This window comes from Plectropomus leopardus, chromosome 17, assembly GCF_026936395.1.
Source record: "Plectropomus leopardus strain MGB_pleo_1.0 chromosome 17, ASM2693639v1, whole genome shotgun sequence".
Classification (NCBI taxonomy): Eukaryota; Metazoa; Chordata; class Actinopteri; order Perciformes; family Serranidae; genus Plectropomus; species Plectropomus leopardus.
This window is the reverse complement of record NC_142192.1, coordinates 26,428,062-26,447,994: the sequence shown is the minus strand read 5'-3', so window position 1 is coordinate 26,447,994 and position 19,933 is coordinate 26,428,062. Positions and strand designations below refer to the sequence as shown.

Genomic DNA, 19,933 nt, shown 5'->3' with positions numbered 1-19,933 from the left:
GTAGAAGTGATAGAAGGGAGGAGTGTATTTTTCCCGCTGTGACGGTCAAGCACCACACCCCTTTTTTTCACAGGAATTATAACCCCAGTGAAGTCGAAGGGGCTTTTTGGGCTCTTTTAGCTTTTAGTGGTTTTGCGCTTTTGGACTTTGGGCTTTTGCCTGAGGCCTGCTTGTGCTGCAGCCCTGAGATGCTGTGAGCTGCTGTTTATCCACCTTGAAAGAGAGCTTTGGAAACAGCCCGTGCTCCAGTTGTTCTCAATGACAATTAAGAACCAGAGGACTTTGCATGAGAGAGACTGTGAGACAAGAGAGACTTCGAATGAGAAGAAGCCTGAAGCTGTCATCGTGATCTCATCACAGCCACATGAGGTGTCAGGAGATGATCCAGCTGTTCAGGGAGAGAGATGGACGAATCAAACTCAAGCCGAGTTCGCAACGTTTAAACCGGCCGAGGCCAGCCACCGGAACAGCACGAGTGTAACCGAGCTGCCCGTCCAGTGTCCTCACAAAGGCCACACTGTCACTTTCCACAGCGAACCGTTTCCCTGGCATCGAGACTTCTGAGGAAGGTGAAACGATCTTTCCTGTGCTGTTATGGGGTTGATGCTCTTTAATGATAGGGACACATATGAAGTGTTAGACCTCGGTTAGGATCTCCCATTAATACAATTATTGGTTATTCTCTGATCAGGCCTCTTCTTTATCTTTAACCTCAGTGTTTCATGGGATAGGTTGCCTCTCTACTGTTGATCGATGCTTGACATTGACTTCTCTTTAATCTTAACTTTTCATCTGCTTGATCATCCTGCACTATTTCAGTGCACCTGATCGAGTCCAGATCTCACATCGAGTTCCTCACTGGTTTTCATCCCTCATTTTCATTGTTTTCTCATTTATGAGTTTGTTCATTTAGTCATTTTGTTCACTTTGTGTCTTTGCTGTGTTCACTGTTTCATCATTTATCCCTACTGATTCTTAAACTCATTCATTTGTAGTTTTAGGAGTAGTTTTGCTCTGTAGTGAGTAGTTTAATAAACCTCTCATTTATAAAGACACTTGATCTTGTGATGTGTGTGTGATGTGTGTGTGTATAATGATATACACACAGTTTTACAGAACTCTGTAAAAACACTTTAAATTCTGAGACTAGAATAATTTATACGGTAAAATGGGCCATCAACCTTTCTATTTTAATGGGTGGTGCTGCAAGGTTTTTAAACTCTAATTTTTAATGTAAACTTATTGTTCCTGCTAGCTGAGGTGGAGTCTCGCTACTCCTCTTCATTTTAATACCAATTCATCTTTCTGAGTCATAATTTTGCATTATGAGTTATTGTTACATATTTTGGTATTGACTTATTAATTAATTAATTGCTAATTAATTAATAAATCCCCTATTTAAACCACTACATCCTCTTCTAAATTAATTAAAAAAGATAAAATAAAAGTATATACTGTAAGGCGAGTTAAAGAAAAAGCCAAGGAGTGTTTGTGTTTTTTTCAGAGTGTACAGGCTTAAAACAAAACAACATAATGCAAAACTCTGCAATGCAAACTGATATGATCAGTTTGCATTGCAGAGTTTAAACAAATATAGCACTTTTCTTTTTAATTATTTGATTGCAGTTTTCAGCAGGATGATCTACAAAAAGTCTTGGTCACATGACCTGGAAGCTGTCAAAATATTGAAAATAACATTGACCTCATGTCAAAGTAATTTTTTGATGGTCCCTGAGTGAAAACCGTGTGTTGCGGAGGAAAGTCTGCCAACAGCCATTTAAAGCAACGCTGCTGGATCGGGACTAAATGTCTGTCGAATATCTAACCTAAAACTAACTTTACCGTGGTGTCATTTTGTGCTCAGAGTGATATAATTGCGTGTGATATTTAAGTGGTCGTTAAGGGTTAATGACGTTGCTTTCACAGTTGGTTGGTTGTTGTCGTGTGTTTTGATTGTTTGAGCTTTATGGCTGTATGGTTATAATAATTTAATAACATGAAACAGTATACTTACTTGCCCTCTGTCCTTGCTTGCAAGCACTGCTAGTTGCTGCTCTTATTTTTTTAATCCTTTGTCTCACTGAGGTTTTGAGTAATTAGGTACTTTCCCGTGCTTGTTGCTCTGAGTAAGCCTGCAGCAGCGCTGTAAGTGGCAGATCACGTCTCACACACACACACACACACACACACAAACACACACACACCTGCTAAAGTGACTTTGCTCATCTCCAGGCTTAGCACTAGATGGGGGAAACACTAATTCACTGCTGCGTGCTGTGTTGCTCTTTCTCAGAGAGAAGCGGCCGCATCAGTCGGCGTCCAGAAAGTAGCCCCGACGTGAGCAAAGGTGCGATTGCCCGTTCATTGCTGCTTGCAGCTTTAATTGTTATTGTAGTTTGTGGGAGTGTTTTTTTCCTTTTTTAAAAAAATCTAATTTTGAACTATTTGGGTGTTTTTTATGTTTTCAAAAAAACATTTTTTGACTTTTTGGGGTGCTTTACTTTTAATTAATTTTTATTTTTAAGAATTTTGAATTTTTAGGATGCTTTTTCAATTTTTTAAAAACTTTAAGGTTTGGGGTGTTTATCTATTTTTTCAATTTTTAAAAAAATCTTTATTTCTACTGAAGTAAAGGATCTTATACTTCTTCGACCACTGCTAAAAAGGCAAAATCTTTCCCCCACCAACCCAACTCCTACCCCTCAAATAAACCACCCTGACAGTTTTTTGTGATGCTCTGTTATCCAGCTGACTCCTGGTGACCTTTTCAGCCAAATCCTAAGTTTGACTCATCCTGCCACAGGAATTAATCCCCTCTGGTCTTGCTGCAAAAGGGTTTCGTGAGATGCTTTGGCACAGCTGGAAGAGTTAGTTGGAAAACAAGGCGTGTGTAGGTAAGCGCTGGGCGTTGGTCAGACGTCAGAAGTCGAGGCCAGTCCGCCCCGCCCAGACGTTCCTCGCACAGAGTCCTATTGTTCGGCTCCTGAGCTCGAGAATTCCTGTCGAGTCGAGGAGATTCCTCGCTGTGCAATGGGGTATTATGTTAGCGCTGGCTCTATTCAATAGACTAATGAGTTGTGCCAAAAGCGAATGTCTCAGGGGAGTTCTCCGCATAGAGCTGCATAGTTTAGAGGGCAAGTGCCATTGTGTTTGGTCCCAGGCTCGTCCGCGTGCTGTTAACCTCTTCACTGTGCAGGTACATGAAGGCATCTCCATTTTAACAAAGCTCCTGCAGAACTGAGAGCTTGATAAAGCCATGCTGCTGATGTAAAGGGCATGAGATGGTTTTGCAGATAAGAGTGAAAGAGCCAAGTCAGAGAAGCAAACACGCAGCAGTCGTTTCGATAAAGGTGATCTGATTAATGTGGCGTCAGTGTGTTAAAGGGGCTTTAGTAATATGGATTTTCAGTGGAATAATAATGTCAGTGGTGCAAAGTGACTCAGTACTGTTACTCAAGTGGTATAATTTAGAGATACCTGTACGATGATGTTTCCATTTAATTCCACTTTATACTCATACCCCACTACATTTCAGAGAGAGATATTTTACATTTTTCTCCCATATGCTTATGCGGCAGCTGTGGTTATTTTTCAGATTCTGATTTTACATGATAAAACATAAGAGGAGCTTATAGAACATGCTTACTGCATACATGCAGGATGCAGCTCTTAGTAGCTCTATTGCAATTAAACTGCAACATTAAAATTAAACTTCTGTAGTAATAATCCAATGTATGGTATTATATAGCAATGGCATAGAGCATTCTGCTGCACAATGAGTACTTTTTCTTTTGATACTTAAAGTACATTTTTCTTAAAATACTTTTATCAGAATTCAGTACTTTGACTTGTTATGAAGCTTTTAACTGTGTGACATTGTCACTTGAGAATCTAAATGCTTCTGGTGAAATATACAGAGGTCTGAACTGGAGTCACATGGCTTGAAGTCAAGTCAGACTCAATTTTTTTACTTTTCATTCGACTTCACAAAATTTAAAAAAAGACTTGCAACATGACATGGACTTTTAACACTAATGACTTGTTACATCACTTAAAGTTCAGCCTTCTGACAAAAATAATTGATACCTCTCCCAAGGCCAAAGACTAAAAAGTATGTTATTTAAAAAGTGTACAATGAATCAGTCCATTTCCTCAAGATGACACTTAATTCTCCAGATCCATTTTGTTGCCAAAGACGACTTTGCAGTATGCAAAATGTGTGGGTTGAAAATTACAGATACAGACACAAATTCCAACAAAACTGTTTTGACAAATGGACAGATATTCGAAAAGCATTTGTAATTTTTGTGAATTTCATCGTTAAAATGGCATGTTAAAGCGCGCACAGTGTCTTGGACTCAACCCCACCTCCATAGCACACTTAGACTTGTTTAAGACTCAAAACTCTATGTTAAGAACTTTGGACTTGCCTGTTTGAACTTGGGATTTGACTTGGGATTTGAGTGCAAAGACTTTAGACTTACTTGTGACTTGCAAAACAATGTCTTTGTCCCACGTCTGGAAATATATGTACTAGTACTCCTGAGAGAAATACATGTAAAGAAACGCAATGGAGCCACTTTTAAATTGGGAAGCGACATTATTATTATTGCTCAGCTTCACTTGTTATGTAACATGTTGTGGACAAAATGTTTAAGCATTATGCTGGTTTGTTGTTGATTTGATAACATTTCCTTGAAAATCCCAGGAGAGCGCTGATTTGCTTCCATTAACAGGAGGTTTATTTGGCTGCAAAGTGCACACTGTACCTGTACTGTGGGATTAAATCCAGTTGAACACATTTCTTGCGTGTCATCTAAACTCTATTGTCCCCACACTGTCTCCTGCAACAGGCAAGTCTTAAAAATGTTTTTCAAACAAAAAAAAAAAGTGAGTCTTCCTCGGAAAATATGACATCAGAGTTATTATGATTGGACTGTGCACGCAGGAGGATACGACAGCGTTTCTTTCAATAAGCCTGAGGCGCAGAATCCACCGTGGATTTGTTTGCTAAATGGGCTGGATAGATAAGACTTTTCAACCAATTTGCATTGGATTGTTCTCCGCTGCCAGCTCAGGCCGCTCCGCGATGAGTGATGGGAGCAACTTTTAGGCGCACCAATGTTTGAACTGAACCCAAGAACAACTTAAATGACACTCATCATATTTACAGCTGAGACATACAATAGAGGGAGCAAATCTGACAGATTGATGCAACACAGGCACACTGCTGAAATTTTTCCTTTGCAAAGTGTTTGTGACAGTAGAAATAACTTTAATCATTTTACCTTGAAGAGTTTCAGTTTTATTTTCTAATCTGTGCTGATTGGGTGAGTCTCATTATTCTGGGATTTTGGGAGAAATGGTTTTGCTGTTCATTGTTTGGTGTTGGTCTTTACATTTACACATTATTTGAAGGATTATGTGCATGTGCAGGGGTATTTAAAGACTCAAATGCCCTTAGTTCTTGCAAAGCAGGTATTTTTGTGACGCATGATCTTTTTGACGGCAGCCAAATTATTCGTATGAGTGACTTACTGAAATAAAATGAGGCTGATTTATGAGCTGAGATGATATCAAAGATATGCATGGGATTGTGCCAGGAGGTTTTCAGGAGAAAACACACAAAGGGAGGAGGAGCAGTGGTTAAAGGTGATTAAGGGACAGAAGCTGTAAATAATTGCCTTTATCTGCAATAATCGTCAGAGGTTAGTGGAGAGGCCAGGGCAGGTAGTTAAGAGAACGACATAACAATGACTCAGGCTTTCTTGGATTTTGCTGAGTCACTTGTCAGCAAAATTTTGGAGGAGCTCATGCTGGAAGGTGGTGGATATCTTAAAGTATTTGAAAACAAAGAGGATCAGTACAGAGCAGAAAAACAACACGCTGGATGAGACTTTTAAATCTAAGCTGCTGAGAGAAACCTTAAATCCACTTTCAGCTGATTTAGAAATTGCAGTGTGTATACTCTGGTTTGGCACGGAGATGAAAGAAAGGTTAGCTGGGTTTTATTGCTCTTAGCTGCGTTGTCTAAAACATCAACACGTCCTTGTTCTCACATCTGAATGTGTCTCTCTCTTTATCCCTGTCTCTCACACTTTGTCTCACTTGTTTCTCTTTCACTTTTGCTTTTTGTGTTAAATTCCTCTGACATTGAGCCCAGACTGCTTTCGTTACATCTCTGATTGTAAGTGTAGAAGAGGGACACAGAGGACACGTCTCTCTCAGCAGCCCATTTCACACAAAGATTGCGCCAAAAGGGTCACTACAGAGTCTCTTCTTTATGCCACTTTTGCACTTTTACAAAAAAACCAAACAACTGTGTGATTTAAGATGGCATGCCGGCATTGCAGAAACAAAAGACGCATGATGGTCTTGAAGTTTAACACAACATCGGCTTCATGTGTGACATAAAACATATGCGTTGGCAGCGCTTTCTAAACAATAGTGATGGCAATAACAATCATTTACCATCTATGTTAGATGGTGGCTGATCTCGTCTTGTGCTCGGAGTACATGGAGCTCCCCAGTATGCTTTGTTTTCCAAATTTGCAGACATTTACGGGTGCTGTTGTTCTTCTTTTAGTTGGCCGCTAACTCCTACCAGCTGCTTTTAACTTTTCTTGCAGTGAGTTGCATGCATAACATGCCATCAAAACTTCACACCTGTCCCGCTGACTGTCCTTCCTTGTCGCCTCAAAGGTGAAACAACTCTGTTCCCACCTATTGCGTGATCAGTAATTTGACTTTCAATTTAAAACAGTATTAAGATTATGTAATTAGCTGACATTGTTACGTCAGCACAACTTATTTTAATAATGTTTAGTACACAGAATACAGTACAGAATCTGTAAGAAAAATGAAGAGGCAGTTGATCAGTTGTCTTTAAATAAGTGTACAAATTTATTTAAGTTTGGCCAAAATTTGGCACCTTGGTGACAAAACATTTCATAGAAATGACAAACTCAAACATGTGACAGACCAATATGGCCATCAATTTACACTGTGTAAAAAGAATAAATAAATAGAACACATACATATTTGGTGAAAAATTAAATAAGGATAAATGCTAATAAACCTGTGATAGCATGAGCTTGAAAAACTCCCAGCAGCTACTGTACTGCATAGCTACAATGACCTGACACACAGGAGACGACCTGTTATGTAAAATGCAGTAAATAGTTTCAGTCGGTGAAAGAGTGTCTTGGGGAAAGTGGTGACACGAGGCACATAATCCCGTCTACGCAGGTATAACAGTCTGTTTTTGCAACTGTATAATGGCATTTTGAAATATAATAAGCAGGACTGCCTTCACCCGTATACGGCAGTGATTTTTGTTTTCTGTAACAGAGGGATTCATGTTAAATCCTTCCACTAAGTTGAAATGCTATTTGGTGTTTTGAGTCCAAAGGGTCTGACCGTGACACCTACAAGATCAATGAGTGTCCTTGATTTTGCAGACCGAGGCCAAGTCCTCTTTTCGGCTTATCTCCTTTCACCTGGACTCCCTGTATCGTCTCTGACCTCGTTCATCTGTCTGATGAAGTGCAACCAAGTCGAGTTGTAAATGCTTTGACACCGCAGCCACGAAGCCAACATGGAGTACGTTTGGCGACCTCATTCGGGGCTCTCCGTTTGTCCTCCACAGGGCTCCCCACTGGCTTTAGAGAAGGGCTTACGAAACCCTCTGTACGACAAGGTGTGGAGGTTATCTGCCGTCTTTAGGAGGCCGTGCTCTCGCCCTCCCATGATCTTGCCCTGTGGCGCTGTCTCGCCCTCCACTTCTTGAGCAGCAGACGGGTTTTCAGGACAGCCCTGATTGCTAAAGGTGACACCCGCTTCTTGTTGCTGTTGCTCATCCTGTACACAAAAACAGAAAACAGTCCGACATCAGAACCATCGATCTCGCAGGTTATATAAATGGTAAACCTACGCGGTAAATTCTGACATTGGTCTTACTTAATATAATCTTGATTTCCTTGAGAAAGTGAAGTAAATATAACTATTACTCAGAATTTATGTTTACTTTATATCGAATGTTTTTAAGGTTTACTTAAAATTGTCCCTTTTTTATTTAATTTTGTGAAGCTGTTGCAACTTAAAAATATCAAGTGAAATGACCTTCATCTTTCTATGGGTCAGCAGTTTAAGTAGACCAAGTTGTTCTGACTGAACTTGATCGTGACAAAGAGGATTTTTCCAGGATTTTCGGAAGATACAGACATGACTGAGTAGTATGTAACCAGCAGAATACAGATATGAAGAATAGAAAACTTGGTTTACTGAAGCTGCTAAAACTTAAAGATACTGATTAACTGAACTATCATTTTTAAGTTGCAGCAACTTTCCCAAATTTCGTAAATATGGCAAAATTTTAAGTAAACTTAACAATTACCTGTAAAGTAAACATAAGTTAAGATTAATAGTTATATTTACTTACATTTTTCAAGGCAATTGTTTTCTTAGATTTCTTGTTATTGGTCAAATCAACTCATCAGATTTTGGCTGTATGGCTGGGTGGATTTTATCTGTCACTCACTCACATTTAAACCCCTAAGTGTCATGCAGAACACACTCTCAAGTGGTTCTGGCAGATTTATGATTATTCTTACAATTAATAATGTGTCAGAAAGTGCAGACAAATGGCGCCGCAAACTTTGAGAGGTTAAACAAGATGGTACATGAGTGCAGCTGTGGCAGAGAGGAGCCTGGCAGGTAAAGTGAGGCAGCTTAATTTGAGGTGAATTCCATACAGTGCAGTGCTAAGAGGTTTTTTTGGGGGGGGGTATAACAGTGCTCACTTATCATGATATAGGAATCCCTTGCTTGAGGGCTAATCTCGAAATTCCTGCCTTTTACATGCTGTTTTATCTCTCAGGCTCACCATGCCAAAAATTATATTCTCTTGCTATACTTTGCCCGACAGAAGACCTCGCTGTTGCGTGTGGTTGTAATTACCACGTCAATTTATTTTGCAAATACACTTGCAGAGTCGTTGAGTGCGAGCGGGTTTCCTTACCTCTTAATCCTGCCCGCGTCGGCTGCCAGCTTGTGTTTGCACTGCGCCTCAGCACAACCATCGCCCTTGGCAGAGCGGATCACCGTGTCTGGCGATGTTTCATAGCTGCGAGCACAGAAAACAACACGTTGAGAAGCTGGATCACATTTCATTTATTCATCCCATGGACTTTCGACACATTCAGGGGGCATTTAAGACGCGAAACTTGTTCTCACATGTGATAAAAAAACAAGCCAAAAATGATAGACTCGGGCGATTCCTCGTATCACTGACATTAAATATGACAAATGTTTGGCTTATTATTGTTATAGCCTGCTCTCGAGGTGTTTGTGAGCTGTGTTGAAATTTAAATTGCATACCTGCGGTGGTTTTCCAGCCTGCAGAAGTTTCTGCATGTGTTGTCGTTTTGGCGGAAGCACTGGCAGCGAGGTCCGCGGCTCGTTGCCATGGAGTCCGCCAGCGCGCGCCTCGTCCTGGGAGCGTTGCCCAGTCCGTATGAGACCACGCGCCTGGGATGGAACAGAGACAGAATTAATTAATCAATCAATCAATCAATCAATCAACCAATCAATCAATCAATCAACTGAAATCAGCGATCAAAACATGAACTATTCAGGCTTAGTGTTGACTGTGTATGGGTTTATTTTGCTTCTTTTTTTAAAAAAAACAACTTTTAAAATAACAGTAAAATGTAATATTTTATATATGAAGTAAGACGAATAAAGGAACACAAGCTATTTCATTTTCAGTCACGCATGCTGCAAGATCACAGAAGTTCCCCAAAATTGCAATTTTTTGTTAGTTATATAGCCTAGTTTTTATTTATTTATTTTATTTTAACGTCTATTTTGTGCTTTCAATGTGTAATTAACCTTTTTATGGAAAATAAAACGTCTCAATCTCTAGCAGGGCTTCTGGCTTAAAGTATTTAATCTCTTAATGTTTTCTTACTCAGGTGTGTTGACCCATATGATGTCCAGGTGGCAGAAGTAGACGCACTCCTTGTCCAGGAAAGTGGCGCAGGAGCAGCGTTTGGTCCGCACATGGCGCGCCTGAGCGTCGGTGGAAGCGGTGGGTGACTCTCCAGTTGGCGCCGATAGCACTGTAATTATATTATTGTTGTCAAAACACTGCAAATCAGCCTTTAACCCCAAAATAATGTATCAGGAGGATGCATAAAGCTAACGATATGTTATCAGCCTATTTGTTGCAAGATTTTGCTCTGCTGCTTTGCAGAAATTAAATTAGGATTTTACAATTACATATTTTCAGGAACTCAAATACTACTCATTTTATGTGCCTTAAAATGTTTCCTGTGTTAATGCATAGGTTAAATAGCTATTAGTTGTTTATCTGTTAGAGAAAAACATGAAAAAAGTTACCTGTGCGCAACATCCAGGAGTGCATCACTGACAACACGGAAATCAAAATGTACATATCCATTTCTCCAGGCTCTTCAAAATCAATATAAAGTTAACCAAAAAAGTTATAATCCTTCAGAGTTTGAAAAAAGCCATCCAGTGTAGAGCTCCCTCGTAAAGTGTTTCGGTGATCGTCCTCAGAGCTTCACGCAGGAGCGCAGAGGCGTCAGTCTGGAGTCTCTGTGTCACTGCGGCCCCACATGTGCAGCCCTTTGACTTTATACAAGTGCTTCACCTCCCCTCCTCCCCCCGGAGAGCCGAGCGGTTTTGTCCTTTGGCTTGTTCCCAGACAATGATGTTTGTTAGTGGTCGGCCGCTGATAAGCAGCCGTGCAGACCAAGCGGAGGACTTTGAGATGCCTGGGTTCCGAGTGGTTGGATGGTTGAGACGCCGGGTGATTGAATGCGACCTGCGTCTTCACTGTGGTTGGACTGTGTGCATGAGCTGCACCTCTCAGACAGCAGGTGGCGGTCAAACGACAGCATTAACTTCTCCTTTTTTGTGGCGAGCATTAGGCATGAAGCACTGCTGAGGGATGATGTAAGATTCATGGAAATGGTTTTTATATAATGTATATTATATGCCACACAAGATTTTTTGTGTGTGCTCTCAGCAAATCCCACTGAATTTGAAACTTATTTTGCAAGGGAGATAAAACCATTCAAAGATAAAACAATACTTGAAAAGCAGACAACAATGAAGCACAAATAAACCAGGAAAAGAGATAATTTACAAAGGAGTCATTTACTGTAAGATTTACAATAGTCTTGGATTTTTTCCAGGGATACCCAGCCCTTGATTTAAAATCACAAATGAGATCAGGGGGAGGGAAGTAAGAAATAAAATACCATTAAAGCCGTTAATAATAATAATAATAATAATAATAATAATAACAACAGTAACAATAATAATAATAATAATAACAATAATAACAATAACAATATCAATAAAATTAGTCATGATAATAATAATAAAAATAATAATGAAATACAATATGAGACAGGAGACAGCACTAAAATCAAGGACCAAATCAGAATACACTAAACAGTGATAGTGTTTAGGAATAGGTTTTTATATTCTTTATGTTAGACCAGTTTAAAAAAAAAAAAATAAAAAAGAGCAAAAAGCAAAGTCAGTGTGATAATAATTTTGTCCTAGTAGGCTACTGAAGTGCCCTGCACACTAACCATTCTCAAATTTAGATATGCTGTGGTGACAAGTTTCATCATAAAGCTTTCTCACTCTTTGTTCTTCAGTGGTGGAAAAAGTACTCAGATCCTTTACTTAACTACACACACAAAAGTGTTGCCATTCAACTGTACTTAAAGTAATTAAAGGTAATTCTTTTTTTAGGAATAACCCACTTCTTTATATCACTGGATTATAGTTACTGATGCATTCATGTGTAATTGTCACTTAAATATCAGAGCTAGTCAATGTGAGGCTAATTGTAATTCATATATGATGTATTTATTGCTTTATATGCCACAGGGTAGCGTGTGAATTCTTCCCCGGGGAATCAGTTAAGTCTTATGATATAGTGACATAATGTTTTATTTGTTGATTATATTTTGTACTGTTAATCTGAGTCTGGAAAGCTACTAGAGTTATTGCATAAATGTAGTAGAGAAAAAAACACAACATTTTCTACTGAATTGTAGTAGAGTTGAAGTATGATGGAAGAAGTAGCAACCGATTGACTACTCAGAGTCCTCAAAATTGTACTTAAACTCAGCACTTGAGTACGTTGGTTACTTTTCACTACTGTAATTCCTTGTATGATTAAAAAACGGTCCAAAGGGGCACTTGGTGACTCAGTGGATAGAGCAGCGCCCCATATATGGAGCTTGTATCCTTGCCACAGCCGTGGGTTCGATTCCGACCTCAGCCCTTTGCTGCATGAGTCCAAAGCAAACTGAAGTAATATCACAAAGTGGTGTCTTTATTATTATTTTTTTTTAAAGGAGAGTACCATGATTAAATTTCAACATTAAATGTGCATGAAAAAGAAAATGTCTCAATTGCACTAATTAAAAGAGTTCTGTTTAGATATTTCAGCTCATTTCTAAAGCCACAACCTTTTCACATGTTGAAGTTTTAACTTTGAGAGCCCATCCTCTCTCTGCGTACTCTGCTGCAAACAAAGAAGCTGTCTATTAAAAGGATTTTTTTCCCTTTGCATGATCTAAACTGTTAAGTTGGAATGAAAATGCACCTTATTTTCTGTCGCTAAGAATATACAGTTGTATTATAGGGTTAAAACTGAGAATAGACACTACACCCAATCTTATATAACCAGTGCAAACACCTTTATCTGTAGTGCTTTTTGTGCAAGACTCATGCTGCGGATAAAACATTTCCACAGGTAGTTAAGAGGCTTGAGTCACTACTTGAATACAGATGTGTGTCTATCTAAAAATCAATATTTAAATACTACAAGGTAATATGTTGACCCAATTGTGTTATCTTAAATCACCCCTTTGCAGTGAATATAAGGTCCTATTGGCACTGTACTTTGTGCTTCACAACTGCCTTTTTTAATTTATCAATTTATGTTTGTGGAGAGAAACTGTGCATACATGCTCTGAAGTAGCTGTTAATCCAATGCTTCCCCTCCACCACCTATGTAATAAACTGGAAACTGAGGGGGCTGCTTCATTTCCCTAAATCCCATATTCAGAGACACTTTGCTGTTAGGCTGCTGTGGAAAACTGACCTTGTTTGTGTGTGCCTGTTGGTGGAAAAGTCTTAGGTAAGGTATCCTGACAAGCTGTAGCTTCGAGGCCCCTAATCAGAGGCTGGTGTTAAGAGTTTCCACTGGTCAGGGGAACAGCTTGTGGTAATGACAGGAGGAGATAGAAACGACCCGGTAGAGCGGCATCAGAGGCAGGTTTGCTTCACAATTAGCCAGCTGAACCATGCAGCTGCTGTGATGCCGAGTAACATCAGCGATTTGCTCTGATATGTCAGTGTTCTTTGTCATTTCATCAGGCTGCGTTTTGTTTTCTCGGCACTTGCAGATAATGACCTCTAGGGGTCTCTGTTTGCCTTTCTATAGCTTCCACCGATAGGTTTCAGTCAGCCCTGCAGGAGGAGGTGGGGGGGTGATGGGGTCTGTACTGTACTGTACTGTGGATGGATGAGTCACCCTCTGAATGGCGTGGAACAAAGAGGATATCACTGTAAAGCCTCTTGAGATGAGAGAGAAGTTTCCCTCATTGAAACCAGATTATTGTATCTGTTTGTGGTACTCTGATACCATGACTCTTGTTGTAGGTGTAACCCTAATATAATAATTTGATGACAACTGTGATTAAAAATGTCATAGTATAGAATGTCAAGCTAAACGGTGGAAAAAAAGTCATAATATAGTATGTCAACCGAAATGGTGAAGAAAAACATGAGAATATAGTACGTTGACAGAAGCAATGATAAAAATGTCACAGTATAGTATGTTCACCAAATGGTCAAGAAAACGTCACGGCGTAGCATGTCTTCCTAAATTATGTAAAAATGTCATAGTGTAATAGTTGTATAGTAACATAGTATGTTGACCGAAATGTTTAAAAATAGTCATAGTATGGTATGTCGACCACAATGGTGATTAAAACGTCATAATAAAGTATGTCGTCCGAAATGGTGAAATAAATGTCATAGTATAGTATGTTGACCAAAAATGATCAAAAAGGGTTATAGTATAGTATGTTGACCGAAATCATAAGAATGTCATTGTATAGTTTGGCGACTAAAATGGTGAAAAAAATGTAATAGTATAGTATGTTGACTGAAATGGTGTAAAAAAAAAAAAAGTCATAATATAGTATTTCTACCGAAATGATGAAAAAATGTCATAGAATATAATGTCGACTGAAATGGTGAAAAAAACATCATAGTATACACTGTCACTCAAAATCGTTTGAAGTTGTCATAGTATAGTATTTCGACCGAAATATTTAAAAAAATATCATAATATGGTATGCCCACCGAAACGATGATAAAAACATCATAGTATAGCATGTCGACTGAAATGGTGAAAAAAAAACTCATGGTGTAGAATGTCGACTGAAACAGTACAAAAAAACATCATAGTATAGTATGTCTTTTGAAGTTATGACAAAATGTCACATTATAGTTTATCATCTGAAATGGTGAAATACACGACATGTTATAATATGTTGGGTCCTTTTTTCAGCATACAATATTATGGCGTTGTTTGAAGTTGCTGCGAAATTCTATGCTATGGCGTGTCTCGGCAAGCTATTTCATGCACTATAAAGCTGTTGTTGGGACGTCATTTTTTGACATTTTTGCTTTTTCGGTCATTTTTTTTCTCATGCAATATTTTGGCGTCTTGGGACGTTGTTGCGAAATTCTATGACATGGTGTTTCTAGGCAAGCGATTTTATACACTTTTAAGCTGTTTTAAGCTGTTTTTGGGATATGTCATGTTTTGCTTTTTGGGTCATGTTTTCAACATACAATATTTGGGTGTTTTGGGACGTTTTTGCTAAATTCTATGCCATGGCGTGCCTCGGCAAGCTATTTCATACACTTTTCAGCTGTTTTAAGCTGTTTTTGGGATGTGTCATTTTTTTATTTATATTTTTGCCTTACTATAGCCTTGCTTTTTGCTCTTTGGGTCATTTTTTCAACATGCAATATTTTGGTACTTTAGGACGTTTTTGCTAAATTCTTTGCCATGGCGTGTCTCGGCAAACTATTTTAAACACTTTTCAGCTGTTTTAAGCTGTTTTTGGGATGTGTCATTTTTGGACATTTTTGCCTTACTATAGCCTTGCTTTTTGGTGTTTGGGTCATTTTTTCAACATGCAATATTTTGGCGTTTTGGGACGTTTTTGCTAAATTCTATGCCATGGCGTGTCTCGGCAATCTATTTAAAACACTTTTTAGCTGTTTTGAGCTGTTTTTGAGACATGTCACTTTTGGACATTTTTGCCTTACTATAGCCTTGCTTTGTGCTTTTTGGGTCATTTTTTCAACATGCAATGTTTTGGTGTTCTGGGATGTTTTTGCTAAATTCTATGCCATGGCGTGTCTCGGCAAGCTATTTTATACACTTTTCAGCTGTTTCGAGCTGTTTTTGGGACATGTCATTTTTGAACATGTTTGCCTTAGTATAGCCTTGCTTTTTGGTTTTTGGGTCATTTTTTCAACATGCAATATTTTGGTGTTTTTGGATGTTTTTGCTAAATTCTATACCATGGCGTCTCTCGGCAAACTATTTTACACACTTTTCAGCTGTTTCAACCTGTTTTTGGGATATGTCATTTTTGGACATTTTTGCCTTACTATAACCTTGCTTTTTGGTTTTTGGGTCATTTTTTCAACATGCAATATTTTGGCGTTTTTGGACGTTTTTGCTAAATTCTATGCCAGGTGTGTCTCGGCAAGCGATTTTATACACTTTTCAGCAGTTTGAAGCTGTTTTTGGGATATGTCATTTTTGGACATGTTTGCCTTACTATAGCCTTGCTTTTTGGTTTTTGGGTCATTTTTTCAACATGCAATATTTTGGTGTTTTTGGATGTATTTACTTAAACCTATGCCATGGCGTGTCTCGGCAAGCTATTTAAAATACGTGTTAGCTGTTTCAAGCTGTTTTTGGGATATGTCATTTTTGGACATTTTTGCCTTACTATAACCTTGCTTTTTGGTTTTTGGGTCATTTTTTCAACATGCAATATTTTGGCGTTTTTGGACATTTTTGCTAAATTCTATGCCATGGCGTGTCTCGGCGAGCTATTTTATACACGTTTCAGCTGTTTCAAGCTGTTTATGGGATATGTCATTTTTGGACATTTTTGCCTTACTATAGCCTTGCTTTATCTTTTTGGGTCATTTTTTCAACATGTAATATTTTGGTGTTTTTAGATGTTTTTGCTAAATTCTATGCCATGACGTGTCTCCGCAAGCTATTTGAAACACTTTTTAGCTGTTTTAAGCTGTTTTTGGGGCATGACATATTTGGACATTTTTGCCTTACTCTAGCCTTGCTTTTTGCTTTTTGGGTCATTTTTTTAACATGCAATATTTTGGTGTTTTTGGACAGTTTTGCTAAATTCTATGCCATGGCGTGTCTCGGCAAGCTATTTTATACACTTTTCAGCTGTGTCAAGCTGTTTTGGGGACATGTCATTTTTGGACATTTTTGCCTTACTATAGCCTTGCTTTTTCTTTTTTGGGTCATTTTTTCAACATGCAATATTTTGGCGTTTTTGGATGTTTTTGCTTTAACCTATGCCATGGCGTGTCTCAGCAAGCTATTTAAAACACTTTTTAGCTGTTTTAAGCTGTTTTTGGGACATGTCATTTTTGGACATTTTTGCCTTACTATAGCCTTGCTTTTTGCTTTTTGGGTCATTATTTCAACATGCAATATTTTGTTGTTTTGGGATGTTTTTGCTAAATTCTATGCCATGGCGTGTCTCGGCAAGCTATTTTATACACTTTTCAGCTGTTTCAAGCTGTTTTTGGGACATGTCATTTTTGGACATTTTTGCCTTACTATAGCCTTGCTTTTTCTTTTTGGGTCATTTTTTCAACATGCAATATTTTGGCGTTTTTGGATGTTTTTGCTTTAACCTATGCCATGGCGTGTCTCAGCAAGCTATTTAAAACACTTTTTAGCTGTTTTAAGCTGTTTTTGGGACATGTCATTTTTGGACATTTTTGCCTTACTATAGCCTTGCTTTTTCTTTTTGGGTCATTTATTCAACATGCAATATTGTGTTGTTTTGGGATATCTTTGCTAAATTCTATGCAAGGCGTGTCTCGATAAGCTATTTTATACACTTTTCAGCTGTTTCACGCTGTTTTTGGGACATGTCATTTTTGGACATTTTTGCCTGACTATAGCCTTGCTTTTTCTTTTTGGGTCATTTTTTCAACATGCAATATTTTGTTGTTTTGGGATGTTTTTGCTAAATTCTATGCCATGGCATGTCTCCGCAAGCTATTTGAAACACTTTTCAGCTGTTTTAAGCTGTTTTTGGGGCATGACATATTTGGACATTTTTGCCTTACTATAGCCTTGCTTTTTGCTTTTTGGGTCATTTTTTTAACATGCAATATTTTGGCGTTTTTGGATGTTTTTGCTTTAACCTATGCCATGGCGTGTCTCAGCAAGCTATTTAAAACACTTTTCAGCTGTTTTAAGCTGTTTTTGGGACATGTCATTTTTTGACGTTTTTGCCTTACTATAGCCTTGCTTTTTGCTTTTTGGGTCATTATTTCAACATGCAATATTTTGGTGTTTTGGGATGTTTTTGCTAAATTCTATGCCATGGCGTGTCTCGGCAAGCTATTTTATACACTTTTCAGCTGTTTCAAGCTGTTTTTGGGACATGTCATTTTTGGACATTTTTGCCTTACTATAGCCTTGCTTTTTTCTTTTTGGGTCATTTTTTCAACATGCAATATTTTGTTGTTTTGGGACGTTTTTGCTAAATTCTATGCCATGGCGTGTCTCGGCAAGCTATTTTATACACTTTTCAGCTGTTTCAAGCTGTTTTTGGGACATGTCATTTTTGGACATTTTTGCCTTACTCTAGCCTTGCTTTTTGCTTTTTGGGTCATTATTTCAACATGCAATATTTTGTTGTTTTGGGATGTTTTTGCTAAATTCTATGCCATGGCGCGTCTCGGCAAGCTATTTTAAACACTTTTCAGCTGTTTCAAGCTGTTTTGGGGACATGTCATTTTTGGACATTTTTGCCTTACTATAGCCTTGCTTTTTGCTTTTTGGGTCATTTTTTCAACATGCAATATTTTGGTGTTTTGGGATGTTTTTGCTAAATTCTATGCCATGGCATGTCTCCGCAAGCTATTTGAAACACTTTTCAGCTGTTTTAAGCTGTTTTTGGGACATGTCATTTTGGACATTTTGCCTTACTATAGCCTTGCTTTTTCTTTTTGGGTCATTTTTTCAACATGCAATATTTTGGCGTTTTTGGATGTTTTTGCTTTAACCTATGCCATGGCGTGTCTCAGCAAGCTATTTAAAACACTTTTCAGCTGTTTTAAGCTGTTTTTGGGACATGTCATTTTTTGACGTTTTTGCCTTACTATAGCCTTGCTTTTTGCTTTTTGGGTCATTTTTTCATCTTGCATTATTTTGGTGTTTTGGGATGTTTTTGCTAAATTCTATGCCATGGCGTGTCTCGGCAAGCTATTTTATACACTTTTCAGCTGTTTCAAGCTGTTTTTGGGACATGTCATTTTTGGACATTTTGCCTTACTATAGCCTTGCTTTTTTCTTTTTGGGTCATTTTTCAACATGCAATATTTTGTTGTTTTGGGACGTTTTTGCTAAATTCTATGCCATGGCGTGTCTCGGCAAGCTATTTTATACACTTTTCAGCTGTTTCAAGCTGTTTTTGGGACATGTCATTTTTGGACATTTTTGCCTTACTATAGCCTTGCTTTTTCTTTTTGGGTCATTATTTCAACATGCAATATTTTGGTGTTTTGGGATGTTTTTGCTAAATTCTATGCCATGGCGTGTCTCAGCAAGCTATTTTAAACACTTTTCAGCTGTTTTCAAGCTGTTTTGGGACATGTCATTTTGGACATTTTTGCCTTACTATAGCCTTGCTTTTTGCTTTTTGGGTCATTTTTTCAACATGCAATATTTTGGTGTTTTGGGATGTTTTTGCTAAATTCTATGCCATGGCGTGTCTCGGCAAGCTATTTTATACACTTTTCAGCTGTTTCAAGCTGTTTTTGGGACATGTCATTTTTGGACATTTTTGCCTTACTATAGCCTTGCTTTTTGCTCTTTGGGTCATTTTTTCAACATGCAATATTTTGTTGTTTTGGGATGTTTTTGCTAAATTCTATGCCATGGCGTGTCTCGGCAAGCTATTTTAAACACTTTTCAGCTGTTTCAAGCTGTTTTGGGGACATGTCATTTTGGACATTTTGCCTTACTATAGCCTTGCTTTTTGCTTTTTGGGTCATTTTTTCAACATGCAATATTTTGGCGTTTTTGGATGTTTTTGCTTTAACCTATGCCATGGCGTGTCTCAGCAAGCTATTTAAAACACTTTTTAGCTGTTTTAAGCTGTTTTTGGGACATGTCATTTTTGGACATTTTTGCCTTACTATAGCCTTGCTTTTTTCTTTTTGGGTCATTTTTTCAACATGCAATATTTTGTTGTTTTGGGACGTTTTTGCTAAATTCTATGCCATGGCGTATCTCGGCAAGCTATTTTATACACTTTTCAGCTGTTTCAAGCTGTTTTTGGGACATGTCATTTTTGGACATTTTTGCCTTACTATAGCCTTGCTTTTTCTTTTTGGGTCATTTTTTCAACATGCAATATTTTGGCGTTTTTGGATGTTTTTGCTTTAACCTATGCCATGGCGTGTCTCAGCAAGCTATTTAAAACACTTTTTAGCTGTTTTAAGCTGTTTTTGGGACATGTCATTTTTTGACATTTTTGCCTTACTATAGCCTTGCTTTTTGCTCTTT

At 38.2% G+C, this 19,933-nt stretch overlaps 1 protein-coding gene across 1 annotated transcript; it reads right to left on the bottom strand.

The window, feature by feature from the left end:
- Positions 1 to 6,879: 6,879 nt before the first annotated feature.
- edn1 (endothelin 1) lies at positions 6,880 to 10,843 on the bottom strand. Its single transcript, XM_042506632.2, has 5 exons — positions 10,402 to 10,843; positions 9,971 to 10,121; positions 9,379 to 9,528; positions 9,020 to 9,124; positions 6,880 to 7,860 (listed from the first exon to the last, which is right to left on the bottom strand). The coding sequence occupies exons 1-5, from the start codon at positions 10,460 to 10,462 to the stop codon at positions 7,722 to 7,724; spliced, it is 606 nt and encodes a 201-aa protein (XP_042362566.1). The 5' UTR covers positions 10,463 to 10,843; the 3' UTR covers positions 6,880 to 7,721.
- Between the last annotated feature and the right edge of the window lie 9,090 nt (positions 10,844 to 19,933).

Bases quoted from the DNA above. Each gene is read 5' to 3' on its own strand.
- edn1 (XM_042506632.2), bottom strand. From the start codon at position 10,462: ATGGATATGTACATTTTGATTTCCGTGTTGTCAGTGATGCACTCCTGG. The intron at 10,122-10,401 runs GTAACTTTTTTC...ATATAATTACAG, and splicing joins CTCCTGGATGTTGCGCACAG to TGCTATCGGCGCCAACTGGA. The intron at 9,125-9,378 runs GTATGCAATTTA...CTGTGCTCGCAG, and splicing joins AGGCTGGAAAACCACCGCAG to CTATGAAACATCGCCAGACA.